The following is a 24973-nucleotide window of genomic DNA, read 5'->3' on the forward strand; positions in this document are numbered from 1 at the left end:
GCCCTTCAGCTTTCCAACCCAAGCTGTATTTCTCCCTCCAACCAGTTTTGATCCAAAGTGGTGATTCCTTTAAAACACGTTTTGCAACCACAATATTGAGAAGTCTCAGCTATGGCCACTTGGAAGAGAACTTGGTGCCTCATTCTGTATATCCTGAAGAGAAACACTGATGGTATCAGCACCACTCTGCTCCACGGGGCATTGCAGGGGCTGCAGGATTAAGCCCACGAAGCCCAAATAATTTGACAGGCAGAGGAGAGAGGGAGGCCTGGATTAAAAAGATTCTGGAGATCCTGTCTCGTGGAACAGCTCTGCAAAGCTAAACCAGCCAGTTCTTAAAGGGAAGTCACTTGTAGACAAGGTGACACAAAAGAAGGACCTGGAGTCCAGAGGAGGCCATGGAGATGCTGCGAGGGCTGGAGCAGCTCTGCTCTGGAGCCAGGCTGAGAGAGCTGGGCTGGGGCAGCCTGGAGAAGAGAAGGCTCCTGAAGGGGAGACCTGAGAGCAGCTCCAGTGCCTAAAGGGGCTGCAGGAAACCTGGAGAGGGGCTTGGGACAAGGGCCTGTAGGGACAGGCCAAGGGGAATGGCTTTAACCTGCCCGAGGGGAGACTGAGATGAGCTCTTAGGCAGAAGCTCTTCCCTGTGAGGGTGCTGAGGCGCTGGCCCAGGGTGCCCAGAGAAGCTGTGGCTGCCCCATCCCTGGCAGTGCTCAAGGCCAGGTTGGACACAGGGGCTTGGAGCAAGCTGCTCCAGTGGAAGGGGTCCCTGCCCGTGGCAGGGGTTGGAGCTGGAGGAGCTTTAAGGTCCCTTCCAACACAAACCAGGCTGGCAAAAGGCATCCAAGCACAGATGGCACCAGGTGAGGAAGAGCACGATGGGAAGCCTGAACCCTACTTCCCCATAAGACCAAGTACAAATGGTATGGTCACCAGGCGCCCGGATCTTATGAACCACAACCTGTGAAGCACTGCATGGGCAAAAGCTGAAGCATTCAGGTATTTAACAGGTAAAGCTAGCACAGAACAAGTCCATAGGCCACACAGCAGCCAGGGAATGCTGGGTCCAGCCCTGGCAGCCTGCACTGACATGGAATTGAATTCCTACACATTGCAGACAAGCAGTTTCTAATTCAACTTCACCCTCTGGCATGGGAAAGGTCTGGACTGGAAACTCTCATCTGGTGAGCTCAGGGAAATGGGTCTCTAAGCTAAAGCGGTCTCTCAGGCACAAGGAGTCATGACTGAATTACTCTGGTTCTGTGTAAACAGAACAAAAAGCCAAGATCAATAGCATAGATGCTTGCTCCTTTAAGTAAGCCAAATTTAGAGAAGAACCAGCTGAGAAAGACAAACTGGGAACTGCTTTCAACAGCTCAGGAGTTGTCCAAAGGCATGAGAGCGGAGGCAGAAGGATGCGGGTTGGAAACCCCCTGAAATCATTTATGGGAATGAGCATAAATTGAAAGCAGCCATTAAGAATGATGAAACAGAAGGAAAAAGGAATTAGCATGTGCTAAAAGCAATGCAGAGTCTATGATCTGCAGAAAATCAACTTGGACAAGGAAAATACAGAAGTGTCTGATCCACACATCTCGTGTTGCAGCATCCTCATTGTGGTCCCCTGCCACGTGGAAGTGTCCAAACCACCATCAGCAGTGTGGGAAGCCAAATCTCTGCCCATGTTTCAGACAATGCAGATGACAATAAAATGCTTCCCATTCCAGCAGTGCCAAGGAGGAGGGGTTTCTCGATCCCTTCCTGATAATTCAAGCAAAGCAGCATTAAAATAACAGGCTCTCCCAAAGACGAGCACTGATGTTTTCCAGTTTGGCTCAGAAAGCTGGGGGAGCTCCAGGGGACTGGGAAAAGGCTTTATGTTGTGCCAATACGAGGAAGAAATGAAGGCAAACAGGAGGCCTCGAGTAATTACAGACCTCTTCCCTCACGGAGAGCCCAAGTTAATAACAGAACAACTGATTCGGGGCTCATTAATAGAGAAACCACTGATAACGTAATTAGGGCCATGGCTTTGCAAAGAGCTGCTGTGTAACTAACTTGGTATCTTGCCCGAGGAGATTATGAGTGTTTTGCTGAGAAAGATAGCAGTGTTGATGTAATGATCCTGGACTTCCGTAGGGTTTTTCTGGTAGTAGAGGTTGATATCATGATCCAAAACCTCCGCTGATGTCCTAAATGGTGAACAGGTTAAAACCCATCTTGGAGCATACGTGTCTACAGGAGCTCAGACAACCAGCATTACACACTGCCCTAGTTTCCAGCTAGGTTAGGCGAGGGAACGTGTGATTTCAAAGCTTAGGTCTTCTCTCAGGAAACACATTTTTGTTAATAGAAGTCTCTTTTATTCAACAGACAAAGGTGAAATGTGATTTGTAAACCTAAGACCAGAGAAAGACAATTTAAACTGCTTTTTCCAGCATGTTTTAGCATCAGGCCCCTGGAAGATGGTCATGAGGAAGCTGCAAATCAAGGCTGGGCTCCTTGCTAAGCAAGCTGCACTGATTTAGAGGAATAATCACCAGGAAATCCTATGGGCTGTGTTCAGCAGTAGATCAGGTCATTATCATACCTTTGGATCTGCAGCATCCACAGCAGGAGTCTAGGGAAGAGAAGCCTCTTCTGGTGCTTCCTCGTTGCTCTGAAGCAGTCCCTGCTTCCTCAGAGAGTTGCACAGAGCTGCAGCCCTCAGCTGAGGCATCACTGTCCTCCTCTATTTGCTTTGGGCCACATGTGCAGGCTCTTGTGTGCCGGGAACATCTGCTCCATCAGAACTGGAGTAGCTCAGCACAGTGAGCCCCAAATCACTGCTCCGTGGGAGCGAGGGGAGGAAATCTTGCTCATGAGTTTCAGGTTGGACACAGGGGCTTGGAGCAAGCTGCTCCAGTGGAAGGGGTCCCTGCCCATGGCAGGGGTTGGAGCTGGATGGGCTTTAAGGTCTCTCCAACCCAAACCAGGCTGGGATTCTATGGTGTATGACAGGCAGGTGCTGGATTTGGGAAGTGAATTTGCTGTAAGCAAATAAGCAAATAATAATAAACCAGAGAAATGATTTGCTGTTGGAGAAGACGCCTTAGCAGTGCCCTGTTTTCACAGGGGGGTTTTAGGGCTCCCTGGTATCGCACCCAGGCAATCAAAGTGAAGCAACCCAGAAGCCTGAAGATCCCTGCAAGCTGCACACCCAGGGGCCACAATCAGACTGGAAAGACTCTGAAGGACTCCCCCTGCTCCCTGCCGCACTCTCAAACAGCACCGGAGCCATTTCTAGGTGGCCTTGAGGCAGAGAGCAGCGCTGCTGCATTGCACCCCGATGTGGCTGCCCCACGCGCACAGCCATGAGCCCGCAGAAGGAGATGAAACACCGGTGGGAAGCGCAATGCCCCATGAAGCTGCGGATCAAGCCCTTGCTGCAATACCCCTGCCATAAGGCAAGCCATAAGTCAGCAAGGACACAAAACCTGAGCCCGGGCAGGTGGTCAGATCAAAAAGGGCTGCAGAGCAGCAGTAACTCTCACTACAGGATGCTCAGGACTCGGTTAGATGGAATAGTACTTTATGGCTTTGACCCGGGGTGGTGGTTAAACACTGCGGTTCAAACCAGCACACTCCATCACATTTATCACACAGTGGATTTGAGGTGAAAGAAATTATCCGCAGACACCTTATCCTACCTAAGAAACGGGCTTCAGAAGTCTTCAGGTGGCTGAGATACACAGACACAGGTTTCGAACTGCTCTGATTTAAAGGAAGGATGCTCCGGTACTTCAACATTAAGCAATCAAAGGTGCTAACACGAACTTAGCAGAAAACTCCATTTACTGCTCTCAAAAACTATCTGTAAGATGGACCTTCCTCCTAAAGCCGAAGTAGAGCCAAGATTTCTTTTGCCATAAAAAATCCCAAGCTTTTTTCCTCTCTTCTTTGCATATGAATTCTCTTAATCATCAAAAGCACCACATTGTGATTTGCTTTATTCAATTGCAATGTTTCTCGGTGTGATCAAAAGCTAGCAAAGTCCTGTCAAGTAAGATCTTTTACTTTGTACGTTTGATATATTCAAACCTCAACAAGAAAAGAGGTTTTAGTTGAAACTCAGACTTGATGACAACAAAACCTCATTAGAAATATTCTGTTTTGCCATCCAGGTCAGTGATGCCCAAGCTTGTTTTGCTCCATGTTCTCTGCTGGCACCAAGCACTGCCCGCATTGTGCCACACAGGATTCTCCTGTTAAGCACATGCAAGTGCAGGAGCAGAGACAAGCACGTTCCCAGCACGCTTCTGGTTCATTTGGCCTTGTTCAAAGCCCCTCTCCAGGTTTCCTGTAGCCCCTTTAGGTATTGGAAGGCTGAATCTCAGCAGCAGTTCGAACTGCCCAAAGAATTAAAGCTGTGAATTTTTGTCTCGTTGGCACTCAGTGGGATTTCAGCTTTATTTCACTTTTGGTTTTAGGATCCCAACTTAAATTGCTTTGGAAAAAGCCATTCAGTGAAGTAATCAGCTCAGCCCTTCTGCTCACGTATAGTACAGGCAGACAAAGAGAAGACAAAAGGCAGGAGAAGGGGTTCAATACCATCCCTATCTCAAGCATTACTCATTAATTACAATCTTCCCCTCAAAATAACAAACCCACAAAAGGAATAGACTGCAATTCAGGCATAATTCAGGCTGCCAGTAACAGCCAGCTAATCTAGTGCCTCCATCCACTTCTATCTTCCCCACCACCATCCTAGCCTTCCGTAATGATTTAGCTCTAATGAGTAAAGAAGGAATTCCCTGATACACCGCTTTAGGAACAAAGGCATGGGAAGTGTAACTCCAAAGCATAGCTTCGAGGTGCCCCTGCAGCAGAGCTGATCTGCTCTTCATTACTGTCACACTGCAACGCCTTAGCAGCGCATTTCTTTCTCTTAATAGATTCACACGCCAAAGACCCTGAGGCCTCTCTGGTGCTGATTAAGTGCTTGAAAACCAAACTTGTCCCAAATCCAGAATATCCTTATTCTTCCCCTGTGGGCCTACGAATTTCACCACTTTTCTTGTTAGGGCAGCATCTCACCAATTCACACCAGTCGCCAGGAGAAGAGCATTGGATGGGGGAGCACATCCTAAACAGGATCCAACAGGATCTGAGGACTAATTGCAGAGACCGCCATCCAGACATGCTCAGGGGAGTGATTTTGCCATCTCAGTTCATTATCACCACCACAAATCCAACCCACAAGCAGCCTCAGCAGCACACCAGCAGCACGTTCCTCTGTACTGCTGCAACCCTTGTGTCACCCAGCCCCGGAGCACGGTGTGAACCCTGCTGCACGAGGCCACTTGGCCAGAAGTGAGGCACAAGCTGCACAAAGGAGTAGTAAGATGTAGCCGGACAGTTTAAGCCAGGAGTGAGAGCAGAGACTATCCCCAAACAGTTAACAGCCATGCCTGGGAGGGTGAGGGGAGCAGACAGGACTGTTCTGCTCACACACACACAGATCTCATTTTACATTTGCTGGCAGCTTTCCCCCTCAGGGTGTCTTTTTGCAAGGACTTGAACAACGAACCTTGGCCACAGATCCCAGCTACAGCAGAAACATAAAGGATGTGCAGCGTTCAGCCCCCCAGTGCATGCAGAGGAGCTGGAGACATGCTCCGAGCTCCCATCGAGAGCAGCTCTGATGGGGAAGCAGCAGCCTCCAGTCCCATGAAGTAGGGAGCAGCTGCCCCTCTCCCACCACCAGACATGGAGCTGTGCCAAGGAATTGTGATGCTTTAACCCCCAGAATCACAACCGCCTTCTCCCGCTGCAGAGCTTGAGCCTTTCCCACCTCAACCACAGCAAGCAGCAGCAGCAAGTCCCCCCCATGCATCATACCCCACACATGGGCAGAAGCTGCAGTTATCAGCCTCCTGCTTTCTCCTGTACCATGCAGAGACCTGCCAGCCTCACTGCTTCCTTCCCTCCAAGCAATTCCAGCCAGGCTCACAGGCAGATCCTGTGCACGCAGTGGCTTCATCCATCTCATCGCCGCCTTCCTCAAGCCACAACTCTTGGGCTCAGTGTAACTGCTCAGGAAGGTCACCTAAACACTTCCCTCGACCTCCAGCTCCAAGACATGTCAAGTTACACTCAAACCATTAATGAGAGACATGGCAAGAAAAATAAGTAGGTGCCCATAAGTAAGATAGGGTTTTTTGGGCTTTTTACCCAATTGGTTGCTGGAGCAACTCATTTTTCCAGGAGAAATTATGGTGGTGAGATGCAGGGGGACATGGGGAGGGGTGTTCTCTACACATACCCCCTGCAGCAATGCAGAAGAGTCATACCTGAGCAGATGAGTCCTGGATTTCATTGGTTTCTTTTGGCACCTGGACAGTTGGAGAGAGAAAGAGAAGCGTCACTGCCCGAGGACCTGCTCTGATTTCAGCAGTGCTTCTTGTTGGCTCCAGAACTGAAACGCTCACTGCTTCCAGTGGCACGGGAAACATCCAGGGAACGCACACCGGGAACCAGGCATTCATAACAACGTGGGGGAATAACTTTCCATTAAAGCTCTCAAGACTCTGGGTGGTTTTTGCAGTTTCTTTTGGTTTTAAAGCCCATCAGTCCTGAGGAGGACCAAGGAATGGGAACCATCCTGTGGATTCCCACTTGCAGTCAATTCAATGATGCTTCAAACCCCAAGGCTTTCTCCCTGCTGGATAAGCCCCTGGAGACATTCAGGTGAGTGCTCCAGGCCTACAGGGCATAATAATGTATTATATACATTATATTGTAATGTATGCATATATTAATGTTATTAATGTTAATGTATATAACATGTAGAGTATATATGTTATACATTAACATAATATAGATGTTAAAAGCAGGTTAAGAGGAATCCATCACCTTGCAGGCTTAGAGGACACATCTCTTAGCTTTTAAACCATAGGATAGTAGATTTATAGCTCTAGGGAGTGAATCCAACTTATCTTGGCGCTACAGCTAGCACATAAGGGCTGACAGCATGAGAAAAGCTAGGGATCATTTTGGGAATGCCCATGGGATACACTTACTAGGCATTCTGACACACTGATCTTCCTTACATCAGGAAGCTTTGCCATCTAGCTGTGCTAGCAATAGGATCCCAGAGGAAGGAAACACTGGGTAGGACCCAGACAGAGCAGATGCCCCATCCCACACCCAGTCCCCTCCCCTGACACTGCCCTTTCCCATCAGCAACCCAGTTTCTCATTAGACCACCAGAAAAGTGTATTACACACAGGAGGTTCACGCCAAACACTGACATTAGGCACGTCCCTCTTTAGCAAGCCTTTCTAGGCAGCTACAAGCCCTTCAGGATACACTGCCTAGAGAGATGAGGTGTCTCCCTGAGCCAACTCCAGCTCCTGAGGTGCTCCATGTCTCTGGGGTTTCACTGTGTGATCTGGGCTCTTGGGCACACAGATACCTCTGGAATAATTGCTGAACACCAAAATAGGAGCAAAATCCACAAAACCTCCATTTTCCAGCATCGCTGGCAAACAGGAGACAGCCTTTGATGGGACAACACCAAAGGGTTCAATCCCGCTGGGATAGAGCAAGAACTTCAAAACCATGTGCAACTCCCTAGTAAAGCCTTCACCCCCTCCCTAAAGCAAAGCTCCAGCTGCAGCATTACTCAACAGCTACTCACAGCTTCCCTGTGTTAAACGCATGAGCACATACAGTCATACACACACCCAAGCTTTCTTTGGCTCAGAAACTCTTCCTTTAACTCATCCTCCCTTTGCACCAAGCCCATCTATGTATGACTTGAAGGGAGGGTTTGGGTGGTGAATGAAGAAACACCCTATGTGCTGGACACCATCACCTCCTTGCATCTCAACTCAAACTGGAGATGCAAGCGCCTTCAGGCTGTATTAACACCCTGGTGTTAATATTAATTTATTTATATATTTTTATTATTTCATTATATTATTATATTATTATATATATTATATATTATATTATTATATATTATTTTATTATTTTTATTTATTTATATATTTTTGTTTATATATTGTTAATTTTCATTTGTTTATATTATTTTTTAATTCAAATATTCATTTGAATTGTGCTACACCAAAGAGGAGCAGCTGCCCCCAGCCCTACCTCTGGCCAGGCTGTTGGAAGCTCCCATGAGGAACCGAAGCGGTTGAGGTCGAAGGAGGATGTGCACGTTGGGCTGTAGCTGCGGCAGTGCTCGGCAGCGGCTGCTGGGTCTCCCATCACAAAGGTCAGTTGCTGTAGAGCACCCTGGGGAGGAAGACAAATAGAAACCATAGTTTACCCCTGTTGTCTCCAGAGCAGGATGGCCTGGGGGGCTGTCTTCAGCCTCTCATGACCAGGGACTTCTTTAAAGGATAGTTTAGGCAATCAGTATTCACTGCGTGTCTCCAAAAGCTGGATGCAAAGGCTGAAAGCATCTTCTTCAGGCTGAACAACCACAACTCTTGGATATCGACACAAAGCCATTCAAAACCAGTGGGAACCTGGCCTTTATCAGGCATTTTAACACTGCCATCTACTTTGAGCTGCTGGGAACCCTTTGCCTGTGAAGTCCTCAGAGCAGGGACTTCACCTTCAACACATGCATGGGACAAGTTCCTCACCAGCTGCTTTGCATGCTGACTGCACAGGTGACTTCTGTACCTGGTACAAGTCATGGTCAACAAGGGAGGATGAGTGTAAGCCTGTAACCTAGAGGTCTCTCCTGCTGACCTGACTGCTGCACTTGTGCTGCCTTGACCCAAAATCAAGCACTTTGCACAATTTGAAGCATTTGCAAAGCTCATCCTTCCCAATGAAAATAAACAGTGCATTAAGGACGACAAAGCAATGGATTCCTTCAGAGGGAGTTGCAACCCCACTTCATGCAGCTAGAGCAGACCATGTCCTCCAACACAGCCCTGCCAAGCCTGTCCAGCTCTCACCTTAAAGGGGATCTCGAAGGACTCGATCAGGCCTCCAACGATGATCAGCCCCTCAGTGTTCACTCCCATCCCAAAATAGTTGGACCAGCTCACTCTGTCCACCAGCCGACAGTCCACATGCAGCTCCAGCCTCTCCAAGGAGATGCTGAGAGCAACCTGGTGCCAGTGCCCATCGCCAAGGAAGGAAACTGGGAACCTGCATGTCCCGGAGTGGGAAGGGAAGAGGCATAACATGAAACTTGGGTCCTACAGCTTCTGCAGGACAAGGCTTCACCCTTACTAGCTCCCAGGGTCTCATTATCCATCCTTAGTGTAGATGCAAAGGACAGAACTAGAGAAATTGAGCCTACCTATTGTGACAAGTAAGCACCACCACTTCTCTTCCAGCATGAGGATGCTGTTTCTATCCAATGGATTTGGGCACATCTACAACCAGTTGAGGTGTCTGGGAAATTACTGTTATTTAGGTCTCTCCCCACTTGATTTATCCCTTGAAACTTTCTGTTCTTTGCTTTGTTTGCCAGATCTGCATTGTTTTGACAGTGCAGTTAGGCAGGGACTACCTATGCAGTCACACCACCAGGTCTGAGAGGGGGCTCTCACTCATGAGGGGACATGACCTTGATTCAGCTGAGGTGGGGTCAGAGCAGCACCCAGAGCCCAGAGGGGGAAACCTTAACTCTGGCCTTGGGAGTAGTAGTGGAAGCATGGAAAGGCAGAAAAAGCCACCTGAGCTAGAACTTACTCATAGTGCCTCCTCCTTGTGGTGACAAAGACCAAGGCATACGGGTTGATCCTGATCTGGAAAAGCACATGGCTTCGATGGCTGAGGATGGTCACAAGGCTGGTGTCCTCCTTCAGCGAGTACCTGAGCTTCATGAGCACGCTCAGCTCATCTGCAAAGCTAGTAGAAAGAAGCGACACATTGTGCAGTGTCTGCTGTGTCACCATGAGCTTCCTTCTAAGGTCAAAAACCCCGAGTCACAGCACAAATGAACTCAATGAGAGCAGGTAAAAGCAAAATGAGAGCAAACAATCATTCAGGTTATAGGGTCAGAGACACAAAAAGCAGCAGCCAGGCCAAAATCAGCACTGTCCATACAATCTCTATTCATCTCGCAGGTGCAATCTCAGCACATGTCTGTGTGGCTGTGCATGACTTCCCATGGGACTCCTGCTTTGCCCATGGTTGAGACTGGATGGTGACCCAGTTACAAGAAGCTCTTCCATGTTGTCTTCTCTCACCATGTCCTTGTCCAAAGCAAGCTACAGCCCTACATCAAGAACAGCAAAGGTTTGACCTTGCCTATGCCTCCACAGACCAGTGCCTTGGTATCAAGCAATGCTGATGGGAGATGGCTGTGCTCCCTTGCTCTCTCCAGTTATGTGCTGGAGCAGAGAAATCTTCCCAATGGGAACACCACGAAAACATATTCCTGGAAATGGTCAGTCAGCGGTGTGCCAATGTCTTCCCTGCACACAACCAAGAAAGATGGAAGAAGCACTGGGCTCATAAGAGCTCAGAGTGGATGCATTATCTTTGGGTCATGGAATAGGGTCTTAAAGTAACCCCTCAAACCAATGTGAATGCATGAGGTGACTCTGAGCACCACCACCCAACCCCATCCCCTGAAGGCAGCCTACCTGTCCCCAAATGCCTCTCTGGTGGGGATGTTGAGGGTAGCATACTGCCCAATCTCCAGGATGCTGCAGTTGGCTTCATCATGGCCAAAGGAGACATTGCTGAGGTCCTGTGCATGGGAAGTGATTTTGTCCAGCAAGTCCACTTCATCTGCATGGAGGGAGAGAAGAAGAGAGATGCTCAGTAGCTGAGATACCTTCCCTACAGCGCTCTGCTCTGTTAGGCAACAGACAAAGCCCCCAGGAAGAACAGAATGCAACTTGGAGAAACTAAAATAATCCACAAACTCAGTAAACTTGGACCAAAACAAGCATCCAGATAACCCCAGAAGCACCCAGATGGTATTTCTGACACAGAACACATGTTTCAAGGCTCATGTCCCAAAGACATGAAGGGCCACTCCTACCCCAGCAACAGTGATACCTTTATGCCCTTATAGTTGGGATGCTCAGGACTGTAAAGCAGAGCGTGGGACACAAATGTCCTAAAACACAAGTCCTGGATCAGCTGGGTACAGAAAATCCTGCTCAGTCCTAAGGTTCCTTGTTGAAGTTTGCCCAATTTCAATGAAGAATTGGACCAAGGAGAGGGGTGAAGTTACTGTGTCCCTCACTGACAGATGTGTCCCAACCAGGTTGGAAGCTCCATCAGGAGCCGTGCATCACACAAACACCCCTTTCCCCTCAGGTGGAAGAGCCAGTTTCAGAGCTGTGTTGTGAGCACACAAGATGGTTTGAACTGGGTGAGAGCCCCTGGTCTGGGCTCTTTGGCAGCACCATCACTTCGGTCTCCTGAGGAGCTTTTAATTCCCTTGGTGAACAGAGACCATCCCTTTCTGAGTTCATTCATCAGCTAAAGAATCCCCTTCAGCTACAGAAGCACCATACAGAAAACTGTTTAAAACCACAAGGTTTCTTGTTCCCCTCTATTAGCAAGAAAACTTGCAGCCATCTGGCTGTACCCAGACACACCATTTCTATCCTTGAGACATCTACAACGAGGTCCCTCCTTTCTTGTCCGCCCTTAATGCTACTGGGCAGTGCAGCAATAGCCTGTCAGGGGTGGGGATGAGGAACAGCATCTCATGGGCCCAGCCTTGCAGGATGGGTCTGGATCACTCCAAACCTACAGCCCCTTTACTGGGAGGGCCTGGACAATCCCACTTGATGATTAGTCAAGAGGAATCCTGCCAGTACCATCTGCACTAGCATCTGCCATCACTTGGGAGGCATCCAGCCTCTGCCTTCACTCCAATTCCCACTGTTGATGAGGTGCAAGATTTATGTGAGGGCAGATGAACAGCCTCGGGCATGCTGCAGCCTGACAGGACATCTACACACCACGTAGATCCATAGCTCTGCACAGTGACAAGTCAGTTGAGCAGAAAGCAGCTTTGATCCAGTTCAGATGCTAACATAATGGTCCAGCCACCATCTCCTCAGCTGGTTTTACAAGGCGAGAGGCCATGTACTGGTAAGGGAGGGAGAGGGGGGCAATGGGGTCCTGCAGGAGACACAGCCTTTTGTGGTGACTTGGGTTTTCACCTGGTATTTCCCCAGCTCCCCACATGGTCTCAGCATCAACATGTGGGCAATGCCAAACTCATGAAGTTCAACAAGGCCAAGTACAAGCTCCTGCACCTGGGTCAGGGCAATGCCAGGCACAGCTACAGGTTGGGTGGAAAAGTGATTCAGAGCAGCCCTGCAGAGAAGGACTTGGGGGTGTTGGTTGATGAGAAACTGAACATGAGCCGGCTGCAGTGTGCGCTCGCAGCCCAGAAAGCAACCGTATCCTGGGCTGCATCAAGAGGAGCGTGACCAGCAGGTCGAAGGAGGTGATCCTGCCCCTCTACTCTGCTCTCGTGAGACCTCACTTGCAGCACTGTGTGCAGTTCTGGTGTCCCCAGCATAAGAAGGACATGCCTCCTGCATGGAGACAGGCTGAGAGCATTGGGGCCGTTCAGCCTGGAGAAGAGAAGCTGCGTGGAGACCTCAGAGCAGCTTCCAGTGTCTGAAGGGGGCTACAAGGATGCTGGAGAGGGACTCTTCATCAGGGACTGTAGAGACAGGACAAGGGGTAATGGGTTCAAACTGAAGCAGGGGAGACTGAGATGAGCTCTTAGGCAGAAGCTCTTCCCTGTGAGGGTGCTGAGGCGCTGGCCCAGGGTGCCCAGAGAAGCTGTGGCTGCCCCATCCCTGGCAGTGTTCAAGGCCAGGTTGGACACAGGGGCTTGGAGCAAGCTGCTCCAGTGGAAGGTGTCCCTGCCCGTGGCAGGGGTTGGAGCTGGAGGAGCTTTAAGGTCCCTTCAACCCAAACCAGGCTGGGATTCTGTGTTCCCAGGCAGTTCTCTGCTTAGAACATCAAAGTGCAACAGCTTTTGGTAGCAGGAACACTGCAGAAGGGTGGTACGAAGCCAGCCAGGGTGCAGGGCTGAGCTCTTCAGAGACCTGAGCGGTCACAAACCCTGAAACAGCACTGAGCTGACGGGGTCTATTGGTGTTACAAGTGATGTGCATGCACAGTGTGGGGAATTGATCTTAGATCAAACACAGCTGACAGAGGGGGAGAAATCCATCAGGAATGTTCATTCTTTCTCATTCCCAGATAGTTTTGGGAGGTCATTTCCCAGCTGCTGACACCAGTGGATGTGCCAAGACCTGCATGCGCCATCTCCAAGGGCTGCAGCCCTCTTTACCCATCAGCTTTGCTGGTGATTACAGGCAGACGAGTGTGAATTCAGTGGTTTCTCTCATGTTAAGGCTTTTCCTACGCAAGCTGCATCTGGGCATGTAGTACTGCAATGGAAAGAAACTATTACTTCATGGCCTTAACACACAACTTGAGCATTTGCTGAAAGCAAACCCCATGGTCCCTGACAAAACGTGGGGCTGGGGTTAGGGTTAGGCATGTGCCTGGTGCTTTCCTAAATGAAGCAGCAGAGATTCCTCTCCCTGAGGCCTGAGAACTGGGGGTAAAAGGGGAGTGATCACAGGAGCTGTTCTACACCAGAAGGTTTGAACAGCCAGGGCTGGTGTTTGCCTCTGGACCCCTCCCCAATACCAAGAGAAGAATCTGGCATAGAAGCAAAGCAGAATTAGGAGCAAAACTCATGGGATCTCTTTATGCCCAGGCAAGGCAATGGGTAGGAGCCACAGCCCATCATAGCCAAGGAAGTGGCTGTCCAAAGCATGGGGCACCAGAGCATGCACCTACCAGCCAAGGGAGAGACAGGCTGAGCCCACTGCATGCCCAGAGCAACCCCAGCTCTGGCAGAGGGGCCACGCACTGCAGCAGCCGTCGGAGCCTGAACGTCATGGGAGGCATTAGGCTGTGTTCCCATCCTTAGGAACACCTTCCTGCTTGTTCGTGTGCACACTGAGAGCAGCAGTGAGCAACCAGCGTGCTCCTACCTGCACCCTGGAGGCATTGCTGCCCAGGACCTGAGCCGGGCTCACACCAAGCTGTGTTCACAGGCAGGCTGGGTTTACATTGAGCTCCAGGCAGGACAGCCCACGGTGCACATTCTGCGTGCCAGACCACCTTTGCTCTTCAACCTCAACCCAAAAGCGTGCAGAATGGCCATTTCTATGCTGGAAAGGAGATTCCTGGAGTTCAACAGCTGCTGCCAAATTCAGCTTGCTCCGGGCTCCCAAAGCAGTGCAGGAATCTTCCCAGGCAGCCCAGTGCCAGGAGACTTGTGCACAGGCTTAGCAAGGACAAGCACCAGCCAGTGGGGCTGGAGCCAAGCATTCCGAGTTGAAGTTAACCATGAGAGTGCCAAGCACGTTTGGGCAGACGTGCTTTCAAGGATGGGGAGCACAACAGTGTAAAGGGAGACACCTCTAACAAGCTATTAGGGGCACACTATAAAGCTGCTGCATCCAACCACATGAATCCATTGTGGTGCTGGGTGTTGTGACAGGTCTCTGCCTCCAACAGCCAGCTGTGCCTAGAGAGATGGCCAAACCGACCCTGTGCACCAGTGCGGGTGTCCCAGCAATGCTAAGCTCAGGCTGGAGGGGAAAACCAGCAGAGCCTTGCAGAGCTCAGCAAGAGAAGATGCATCCTGTGACAATCAGCAGTGTGATCTGGACCATCACTACCTCCACTGCCTTGGTCTGAGCACATTGGTGCACTTTCAAAGGTCATTTAAAAAGCTCTGACTTCTTGATTGCTTCCTGGGGAAAGCTGAACCGAAAATCCTCCAAAATGCATGGATCCCTTTTCAAAATGAAGAAAAGCACACAGAAAGAGGGATCCAAGACTTTATCCCACCACTCTAGGAAGTTACCCACAAATTCCAGCCCAAATACTAAGCACACAAAAAGCACCAGCATTTCTAGCATAAAGGAGAAATGAAGGCAGAGGGCTCTGCTTATGCCTCTGCACAGTGGGTGCTGGACTTTGCCAATGGACCTGCATCAGATCATAAGCTCTGTGTTTTCAATACAGGGTTTCCTTATCCTCATCAGTCTTGCAGCACCACACAGTTAAATTTCCCAAGGGAAAAGAGGAGAAACAGGGAACATGGACAATACCCTGGTCAGCATATACATGATAATATATAGACAATACTCCTTCAAAGAGGAGATGACACCACATTGCTTACCCCGAAAGGCCAATTTGGACCATGCCTGGCACGCAGGCACCCACCAGCCTGGGCAGTGGAGAGGGAAGGTGGTGGGGAGCACCAAGGGCTGGTGAGCCAGGAGCTGAGGACCCTATTGCTGGCATCCCTATGCACTGGTTATAGGGTTCACAGGCAGCCCTAGACCAGGTCCAGGGTCCCCTATGGAGCACAGTGAAGGGCAAAGAGACATGGACAGAAGCAGATCTGGAAACAAGGCTGCAGAGTGGGTGCAAAGCCAAGAGACAGGACAGGAGACAAACATACAAGAGACAAGATACACCCAGCACAGGTCCATGGTCCAGCCAGGAGGCAAAGCCAGAGGCAGAGCTGGAAGCAAGCACCCTACACCAAAGCTCAGGGAAGAGCTGAGGAGGCAGGGCTGAGCTTAAATGGGCTCCTGGAGTGCAGGTGTGGGTGGATGTCCCAGGTGAGGCTGGTCAGAGTCATTAAGGCCCATTAGTGCTCTCAGGGACACAACAGGGTTCAATAGCAGCTCTCCATCACCACATCCTATCCCTAAGGCTTCATTCCAGAGGAAGATGTTCCATAGAGGGGGGGACCATCCGTGCTTTCCTCTGGCTTGCATGTATACGTAAAGCTTACATTAGGCTTTAATTTATCCCCAGAGGAGGGAAATGAGGGGAAAGGAAATGATATTAAACAACATAAACCATAACTGGAGCCCTGGGAGAGCTCGTAACTGGGTCTGTCAGACTGAGTCACTTCCCCTGGACGCGGCACCACCGGTTGGGACCTGAAATAACTGGGCTGGACAAGCCCAGAGGACAGCCCTGGTGCTTGCTGCCTGGGGAATGGAGCATATGAACTAATGGGTCTTTTCTCCCACTGATTTCTGAGTGCCTTATGAAAAGACTCCTATTAGAGTCTGCCTAGGATCACAGGCCATGCGCTTGCAACTGAATTAGAGACACTTGTACATCACAGCCATAATTGATATTAAAAGCTTTCTGTATTAAGTAATGGAAAAAGAGGACTTGATACTGGGGCAAGGGTTTCCTGGCACCTCGCACACGGACACCAACGCAGTGGTCCATAGGCAAGCATTCAAAACAAGGCAGCCCTCCCAAAACACCGAAGGTCCTCCACTTCATTTGTGACAGTTCACATCTGAGGCATAGAAACGCACCAAAACACATCAAGTCTGGGTCCCATGTGATGCTGTACAGGCAGATAATCATAAAATGAACGGGTCAGAAGGGACCTTAAAGCTCCTCCAGCTCCAACCCCTGCCACGGGCAGGGACCCTTTCCACTGGAGCAGCTTGCTCCAAGCCCCTGTGTCCAACCTGGCCTTGAACACTGCCAGGGATGGGGCAGCCACAGCTTCTCTGGGCACCCTGGGCCAGCGCCTCAGCACCCTCACAGGGAAGAGCTTCTGCCTAAGAGCTCATCTCAGTCTCCCCTCTGGCAGGTTAAAGCCATTCCCCTTGGCCTGTCCCTACAGGCCCTTGTCCAAAGCCCTCTCCAGGTTTCCTGCAGCCCCTTCAGGCACTGGAGCTGCTCTGAGGTCTCCCCTTAAGGAGCCTTCTCCATGCTGTTTGCAGGCCATCAGCCCTCCAGCAGGTCTTCCTGCTTCTCTTTCTATCCCTGCATTGTAAAGTAAATAATGCCCACAGCAGCCATCCATGTCCCCTCCTGGGCCAAGTCCATTCCCTATTGTTCCCATTTCCCTTATCACCGAACAACTTCTTGTTAAGGACAACACCACAAGCCACAAGAGGCAAGGTTTAAGCCTAATACAGAGGGTTATACAACAGGATTTCAACCCTCTCCTCCCTGCTCTGGAGAGCAGAGAGAATTTGGGCTCAACCCAGTGGCTGCAAGTTGAAGGGGATGGAGCCAAAGCAGGAAGAAAAAGCAAAAGCCCATTTCTCACAGAGAACATGGTGCCTATTAGCGGAGAAGTGAAAGCAACCACCCACCCACAGAGAGGACAGAGAATTTCAGGAGAGAGAAACCTTTTCAGATGAAAGAGCCAGCTGGGAGCATTGTTTGGACAGGAAAAATGGGAGCACGGGCTTCTTTTCAGGCTCTATACACAGGTCTGAGTGCGTGCTGCTGATCCTTTGTATGAGCCCAGCATGGGGGCTCTGCTGGGATGGGGCTTCTGGGGACAAAACCTGGGAAGGAGGAACGGCTGCGGAAGTCAAGGATGACCTTGAATAAGGATACACTGGCTACAGGGAAAAGCAGGACAAGTGAAGATGCCTTTTGGGAGACGAGAAATGGGAGGAGGAAAGTCAACAGTCGCTAAACCCACAGTGGGGATTATGAAACCAGAGAGGCCAAAGGAGGGGGGAAGTGGGCTTGATGGGCACTTCAGCCTTCAGCTTCATCACCCTCACCAGGTCTTCCCCCTGCAAATCCCAACGCAAATCATGAGGACGCATGACAATCTTGTCCCATGAACTGAAAGAGCGTTTCCTGCCCTCGTAGGGACAAGAAAATGTGTGTTTGCTTTGCAAACATGGAACAAATTCATATCCTGGGAAGTCCAAAGACCCTTTTGAAGGAGGTGCTGGGAAGGAAGCTCATAAGGGCTGGGTGCTCTGCAGGATTTAGTGGTCTCGCTTGGGCTGGTTTGTTAAAAGCCACTTCTAACCTTCCTAAGGCATGTACTGAGAGATCCTGCAGAGCTCCTCCACCATCTGCTTCCTGAGCAACCAAGGGAGTTAACATCAACACAGAGCTCCTGGTCTCTACGAAAGTGCTCTGGGATGCTATGCTTCACCCCAGCCTTGCTTGCCCTTCACCCCCAGGTCACACACCCTGGTGTGTCTCCTATTCCCTGTTCTCCAAGGGGCCTTCCCAGTTCCTTCTTTCTGTGCTCTGTGTAAGCATGTCATGTTCCCTCCTGGACCACTGACAGCAAATGAATCAGAATGGTTTGGGTTGGAAGGGACCTTAAAGCTCATCCAGTTCCATTTCCCTGCCACGGGCAGGGACACCTTCCACTAGAGCAGCTTGCTCCAAGCCCTGTTCAGCCTGGCCTTGAGCACTCCGAATGCTTTTGGGTTGAGTTTAATCCTTCACTTTCCTCAAGCCTAACACAGTGGAACTGATATTTTATCTGTATTAAGGGCTTAATAGGTTTAGTTAGAAGGGTGCTTTTAAATGGATTTAAACCTGTACAAACCCCTGCACAGCCACTCTTCAATCTGTCCAGGTCCACCTCACAGCAATTCAACTTCATTACTGAATTACAGTAAATCAGCATGAACCAGGTCTGAATTGCTCCACAATGCCTACGCAGCGTGTTCTGTGGGATTCATTTATGAACAGCTACAAAACACACTAGTTAAAGTTGTGTGACACTTGAGTGGGGACAAGCCCCAAACCATTGGCACTCACTGTCACCAGTAAATGAGCTTCTCATTGTTGCTCCATTGTCAAAGTAAATTAAGAGCAAATTCTACAAATGATCACACTCCAGGGCCTTGTTTCCAGCTCCAGCTTTCCAAGATCCTCCCTCTCTGTTGTTTTGTTTCGTTGGGCTGGAAGACAGACACGTAAATACACACAAAGCCACCAGAGAAAAGCAATCATAGAATCCCAGAATGGTTTGGGTTGGAAAAGACCTTAAGATCATCCAGTTCCAACCCCCTGCCATGGGCAGGGACACCTCACACTTGACCATGTAGCCCAAGGCTCTGTCCAGCCTGGCCTTGAACACTGCCTGGGATGGGGCATTTGCACAGCCAGAGGTTATACCCCTGATTCTCAGCATCCTCTCATGCTGATGAAGAGCACTGCACGTCGGTGTGCACACAATCCCCCAGCTCCCATGGCCAAGGCTTGTCTGGATGTGATGGACTTCAAGGTCAAGAGCACAAGGAGGTCCCTGCAGCTCCCATCCCTGGCTCCAACAGCGCTTGCAGGAGAGGAGAGGAAAAGGTGAGAACAGACCTAATCTTTCCTCCCATTCAGCTCCTGACTACACCTTCTTGGGGGTTGGAACTTGATGATCTTCAGGTCCTTTCCAATGCAAACCATTCTATGATTCTGTTCTTCACCAAATGGCAAGGGGGAGCAGCAAAATCTACACCAGAAGCTACAAAAGTGCCCTGAAGAGATAGAGATAAGGCAGAAAGATTTCTTACAGAAGGAAAAGTCATTTCAGAGTTTGGCAATGATGCAGCAGTTTGACAGGAAGTATCTCCTTTTGAAAGACTTTGCTTCCTTCTTCTCCATTACAAGCTGATCTTCACAAGCGTTTCTCCAGCTCCAACTCCCATTCTTTTAGAGCAATTATTCTCAAGTTTGGCAGAGGCTCTGCCTGAGCTGTTATTGCGGCAATGTTGAAAGTGCCTCGAATAACAAGAGGAGCTGTGGGGTCAGTATCTTCTGCTGCAGACATACACATCTGGGAGAGATTACAGCCTGAGAAAAATCAAAACAAACACATCCAGGCAGCCTATCCTGGGAATTCCTCTCATTTCAGCAAATAAGGGCTCGGTACTCCCCAAAACCAGTGCCTCCCTCTAAACTCCTTCACTAGTGATGGATTGGTTCCTCTGGTTTAGTCTAACTGTACATGTAACACCATCCAAGCCTGGAAAACCAAAGCTTAAGCCTGATATTAGTGACAACGTGCAAGGCAAGCCAAACCTAAGGCAATCAGCCCAGATGTTAGTTGCTGGTGAAAGGCAACCAGAAAGGGTCTGATCGTGTGCCAGGAGCCATCTGTCACTCCATGAACAAGCACACGTTGGCTCAGGATCTCCGCGACTCTTGTTCTCCAAGTTATAATGAAAGCATTAAAACCCTGCAGGGAAGTAGCAGCTGGAAAGCAGTGAAAGGTCCTTTGTGCTTTCAGACCCGAGGGATGTCCTGTTCAAGCACCAGCGCTGCCTCACTGGGTCACACACTGGCACCCACAAGTGCAGCTTCATTTCTGGTGGCGGTTAGAGCTGGAGTTAGAGCTGAGCATCCGCATGACATCCATATGGGAGTGCTTGTGCTGTCCCCAGCTGTACACAGATGTCCCTGATGACTGAGATCCCCAGGAAGAGCTACAACTGAACACAATATATTTCCTTAAGCATCCAAATGGATGCTGCTTCTTAGAATCATAATTGGTTTGGGTTGGAAGGGACATCCAGTCCCAATCCCCTGCCCCTTCCACTAGACCACAACCTGCTCTCTTCAAGCAGATCTACCCAGGCTTGCATTTCCATGTCCACATGATCATGGATAAACTTTCCTTTCGTGCAGGTGGAGAAACAAAGCAGAGCTCATGCTGGGAGGCTGTGAGGATACGTGCGTGAGGCAACTGGGATGCACATGCGCATATCCCAGACAAGGGAAGGATCGGAGAATTAGCTTGCCCTGGAAGTTCTTGCCTATCTTCTCCTGTGCCATTCTCCCTGCTCCCCCAAGACTTTGTGTACCAAGCAGGGGTCTCTTACAGCTCAAGGAGTAAACACTGCAGCTTTTCAGTCCCACAATTCTGTCCTTGCACTGACCAAACCGATTGCTATTTTCCTCACTGCAGCCAAAGTACCAGAGTGTGTTTTTCCCTACCCTGCCTGATTTTCCCCTCTGAAACTCTGCTGCAGAGTTTGAGAGGTGCCAGCAAAAGGGAAACATCCATCCATTGATACCCAGAGAGCATCTTTCCAAAGCTTTCTCCTTTTGTATGCTCAGAGCTCCTTTGCAGAGGTGCCTGCCCTGCTCCTAACATCAAGCCCTGGCAATCACAACCCTCTTCCTCTGCTGGCTCTCAGTGTATTCATGACAAATGTGGTTTATCAACCTCCCTGCAGCGGCCCAGACTAATTGGCTGGGGGAGGGATTCAGATAGCTTCATTTTCCAGGCTTGATAAGAGCCGATGACTTCACTCAGGGAGAAATCATATCATGCAACTGTGAAGGTCTGGCTCGGGTCACCCCTAAGAAATACCTTGTTATCGCACCCCTGCAAGAGAATGGGCAAAGATCCCACCCAGAGTTTACTGTGCCCTTGGCCTCGCGCCCTCCAGCCCCATCCTGTGTGTACACATGCACAGAGCTGGCAAATTCACATCCACATCCATTTTGATTCGTACGAATTCGCAAACTCAGGGTGTCAAGAGGCTGGAGAAACAAACTGCAGAGACTGCAACGCGCTTCTTTGCAGCGCACACCGGGTTTGTGATGGTAGATCGTGCCCCATCCAGAAACCCCTTGTGGGACAGGAGGCTCACTGGCATCTGTTTTCAGATGTAAAGCTCTTTCCACACACCAGTTTGCAGAGAAAACCTCAAAACATCACCCCTGATCCTGCAAGCCCAGGGCAAACACAGCAGCTCCATCCATGAAGCTGGATGCACACCAGCACCGCTTGTCTCGAAGGGTTGGCTTTGGAGAGAAGCTGGCACTCAGAGAAGGAAGCTTGAGGGCAGAAGGCAGGGGACACACAGGGGACATGGGGCTGGGCATGCTCCAGTGCTGTGCCAAGCACAGCAGGCAGAGAGCCAGGGACCCAGCCAGTTCTGCTGCCCACAGCAATGGAATCGGGGATGCTTGTTCATGGATCCCATGGATCCATTTTTCATGGGAGCCGGTTGGAGACTCCAGGTCCCAAACTGCTGGCAAGGAAAGGTAACTCCTGCCTGCTTTCCCTCAACAGCATGAGGTCTACTAGAGGGGCCTTCCTATTGCACAAGCGTCTGGCAAACCTCTTACCTCTGTTCAAACCCCTCTTAGCATCACCTTCATCCAGCAAGACCAACTTTCCCCTTTAAAGAATAGCCACAGGTCAGCACATGGTTGATCTGAGCTAACATACATCCGTTCCATGCTGCAATTTGTCACCTTGGAGATACTGGCCTTTCCTGAAAGGGTTCCATGCAAGGGAGAAGGGGCGCAGATGCTGCTCCATGAGCCCACGAGCTGTGGGAGCTGGAGCTGCCTGAACTGAGCTTTGCCACTGTGCTTTGCTCTACCAGCTCCTGTTACTCAGCCTATGACTAATGGCCAAACCAAAATTAGTCCCAGTGCACTTAATTAAAGGGAAAGTTTCACTGCAGGCAAGTGCTTTGCAGGGATCTATTTCTGCTGCCTTCCCTTTTAGATACGCTATGGCGAGGGTCAGTGCCCAGGCTCTGATCTGGTGTTACAACTCATTTGATCAGGAACAAGGCTCTAGAGGTTGTATCCAGCTACCACGCACTGCCTGCCCCCAGGGACCTGCAGAAACAGGGCAGGGACGAGCAAGAGAAAGAAGCACAAGAACCTCCTGCAGCAGCATCAGCACAGCCTGGGGCAGAGCAGGAGCTGCAGTCCTGACCTTCCCTCCATGCTCCCTTCAGCACAGCTCTCAAAAACAAAGAAAAACACATTAAAAAGGAGTGTTTCCCAGCAACAAGCTGACGTTTCACAGCCAAAAAGCGCTCTGATTTTCACCTCGGGCAAAACATGTGCACGTTTGTGATTCATTCCACGCTCGTGGCTGCCAATTTTCCTGCATAATCGAATTGTTGTGGTTTCTGCCTTTGCTCAACTCCTGAATGCTCCTCCAAGTTCTTCGTGTTCAGTGTTTCGCAGAGCTGTTCGCCTCCTACCTCTCCCTTCCATTGGTATCGTTACACCCAAAGTACCCTTGGGTGCTGTGAGCATTCAATGGCATGGTAAGGTGCTCGATGCCGTGAGCTGCTGCTGTCTCAGGCATCGGGGACACCTGCAGGGACAGGGACCCTGAGATCCTCCATGCAAAAAGAGCTTTTCTTCTTCTAAAGTCTTGTTTCACCAAAGCCTCCTGGGTCAGGCTGAGCTTACGGAATGGTTGAGCCACAGCTCAGAAGGCTCTGGGTAAATAAACCAGGACTTCCTTCATGTAGAGAGAAGGTGTCAAACCCCAAACCCCACCGTGTTGCCCTCTTTCCTCACCCCAGGAGGGGCTGATCCTCTCAGAGCTCCCTCAGCAGACATTCATCCCATTCATCCACAATGGCTCCCTTACACCCCAAAGCTGACTGACATCCCATCCCTGCCTCACCATGGCCAGATCCTGGGCAGAGGAGGCTCTGCAGGCAGCAGACCTGGGTGAGGATGAGCATGGATCCCCCACTGGCAGTGAAGAAGCCTCCCGTAACTCTGTTTGCAGATGAGGTCCCCAGGAGGACACGCTCAGCACATGAGCATGGGTCAACATCTACACCAGTCAGCCTTTATGGAAAAGCAGGATATGGAGATCTCCACCCCTGTTTTCTCCCCAAGGCTGAAAATCCTCTTCCTCCCTGTGAAAAGCACCTTGTCCAAAGGCTGGCTCACGTCCATCCCTGTCTTCTACTGCTGCACTGGAGCATCCTACTCTCTAATAATCATTTCCCAGCTCAAATTAAGTTTCCCTTTCTCTCTATTTCTTTACTAACCTAGAGAATTTCCCAGGGAGAAAACCAGAGTTATTTATGCAGAAAAACACAGAGGAGAATCTCTCTTTTCCCACCAAACCTTTAGCAGTCATCACAAGTAAAGCTGAAGAAGGCTGAGCTCACACACGCTCACCCATTCATGCTGCCTCTGCACAGCCCAGCTCAGATCAGGGTGTCAGTTTGGGAAAAGCCTCAGGCACAAGGTTGATGAGTCTTGTTTTACCAGCAGGGATGTAAAATTAAATGTGCTCCTCATTCCTCCCGCTGCCTTTGAGTGGGGGAAAACACGTTAGAGAGGCACCGCTTCCCTCAACAGATGACATGGGGAAAATGCTGGATTTGGGATGTGGGGGAGGTCTCGGGGTTAAATGAAATTGCTGGGAAGGAATCAGTGTCAAACAGAAAACTTTCCTCATGTTTAAGTAAAAAAAAGAAGGAAAAGTGAGTCATTTTGAGTTGGCCCAGAAATGATGGGTTTCAGCTCTCTCTGGGGAGGAGTCACCTCTTGCTTTTTGTCTTTTATTCAGCATAAGTTAACTTCAGGTAACTGAAACACAGAAAGCCGTTCTGAAACTGAAAATTGAACTTAAGCTTTTAAACCCCTGAGATGTCACAACATCCCCCCCATAAAAACCCCAACCAACCAAGAGCTTTCTTTGTAAAACACAGGAAAACCAGCAGTTTTGATGGGTTCGAATTCCACTCCCACTTCCCACTTTAAAGACCCAGGTTCACAAGCTCCATCCACCTCTTATCTCATGCATCAAGTGACCGAGTGACACCTCTCTAGTCACAGCTCAGCTTCAGGCTCCACCAAATCCACTGCAGTTCTGTCGTGGTTTAAGCCCAGGCCATAAATCAGAACCACACAGTTTACCCCCCCCCCTTTCTTTCCCCCCCTCCAAGAAGGATGGGAAGGAGAATTGAAAGAATGTAACTCCCACGGGTTGAGATAAGAACAGTTTAATAACTAAGGTATAACTACTGCTACCACCAATAATAATGATGATAAAGGAAATAACAAGGGAAGAGAATTCAATACCACCCGCTGACCGATAACTAATCTGATTCAGCAGTGAACTAGCCCTTCCGGGTAACTGCCCCCAGTTTATATAGTGGGCATGATGTGCTGTGGTATGGAATACCCCTTTGGCTAGTTTGGGTCAGGTGTCCTGTCTCTGCTTCCTCCTGGCTTCTCCTCCTCCCTGGCAGAGCATGAGACTCACAAAGTCCTTGGTCAGACTAAACATTTGGGCAGTAACTAAAAACATCGGTGTTATCAGCGCTGTTCCCAGGCCAAAAGTCAAAAACCACAGCACTGCACCAGCTACTAAGAAGGAGGAAAAATGACTGCTGCTGCTGAACCCAGG

The 24973-nt window shown here is 49.8% G+C and overlaps 1 protein-coding gene across 1 annotated transcript in view; it reads right to left on the bottom strand.

Moving 5' to 3' along the window:
- The window catches only part of LOC308227664 (uncharacterized protein), a gene marked incomplete at both ends in the record, with an annotated part of 53903 nt that extends 42086 nt beyond the window's left edge, over nt 1-11817 (bottom strand). Inside the window, 7 exon segments of the mRNA XM_080630416.1 lie at nt 6330-6371; nt 8137-8280; nt 8958-9153; nt 9703-9861; nt 10602-10749; nt 11763-11769; nt 11773-11817. Of these exon segments, the coding sequence (XP_080486542.1) occupies nt 6330-6371; nt 8137-8280; nt 8958-9153; nt 9703-9861; nt 10602-10749; nt 11763-11769; nt 11773-11817 (741 nt within the window).
- Nucleotides 11818-24973: the final 13156 nt, after the last annotated feature.

This window comes from Psittacula echo (assembly GCF_963264785.1).
Source record: "Psittacula echo genome assembly, chromosome: 16".
Lineage (NCBI taxonomy): Eukaryota > Metazoa > Chordata > Aves > Psittaciformes > Psittacidae > Psittacula > Psittacula echo.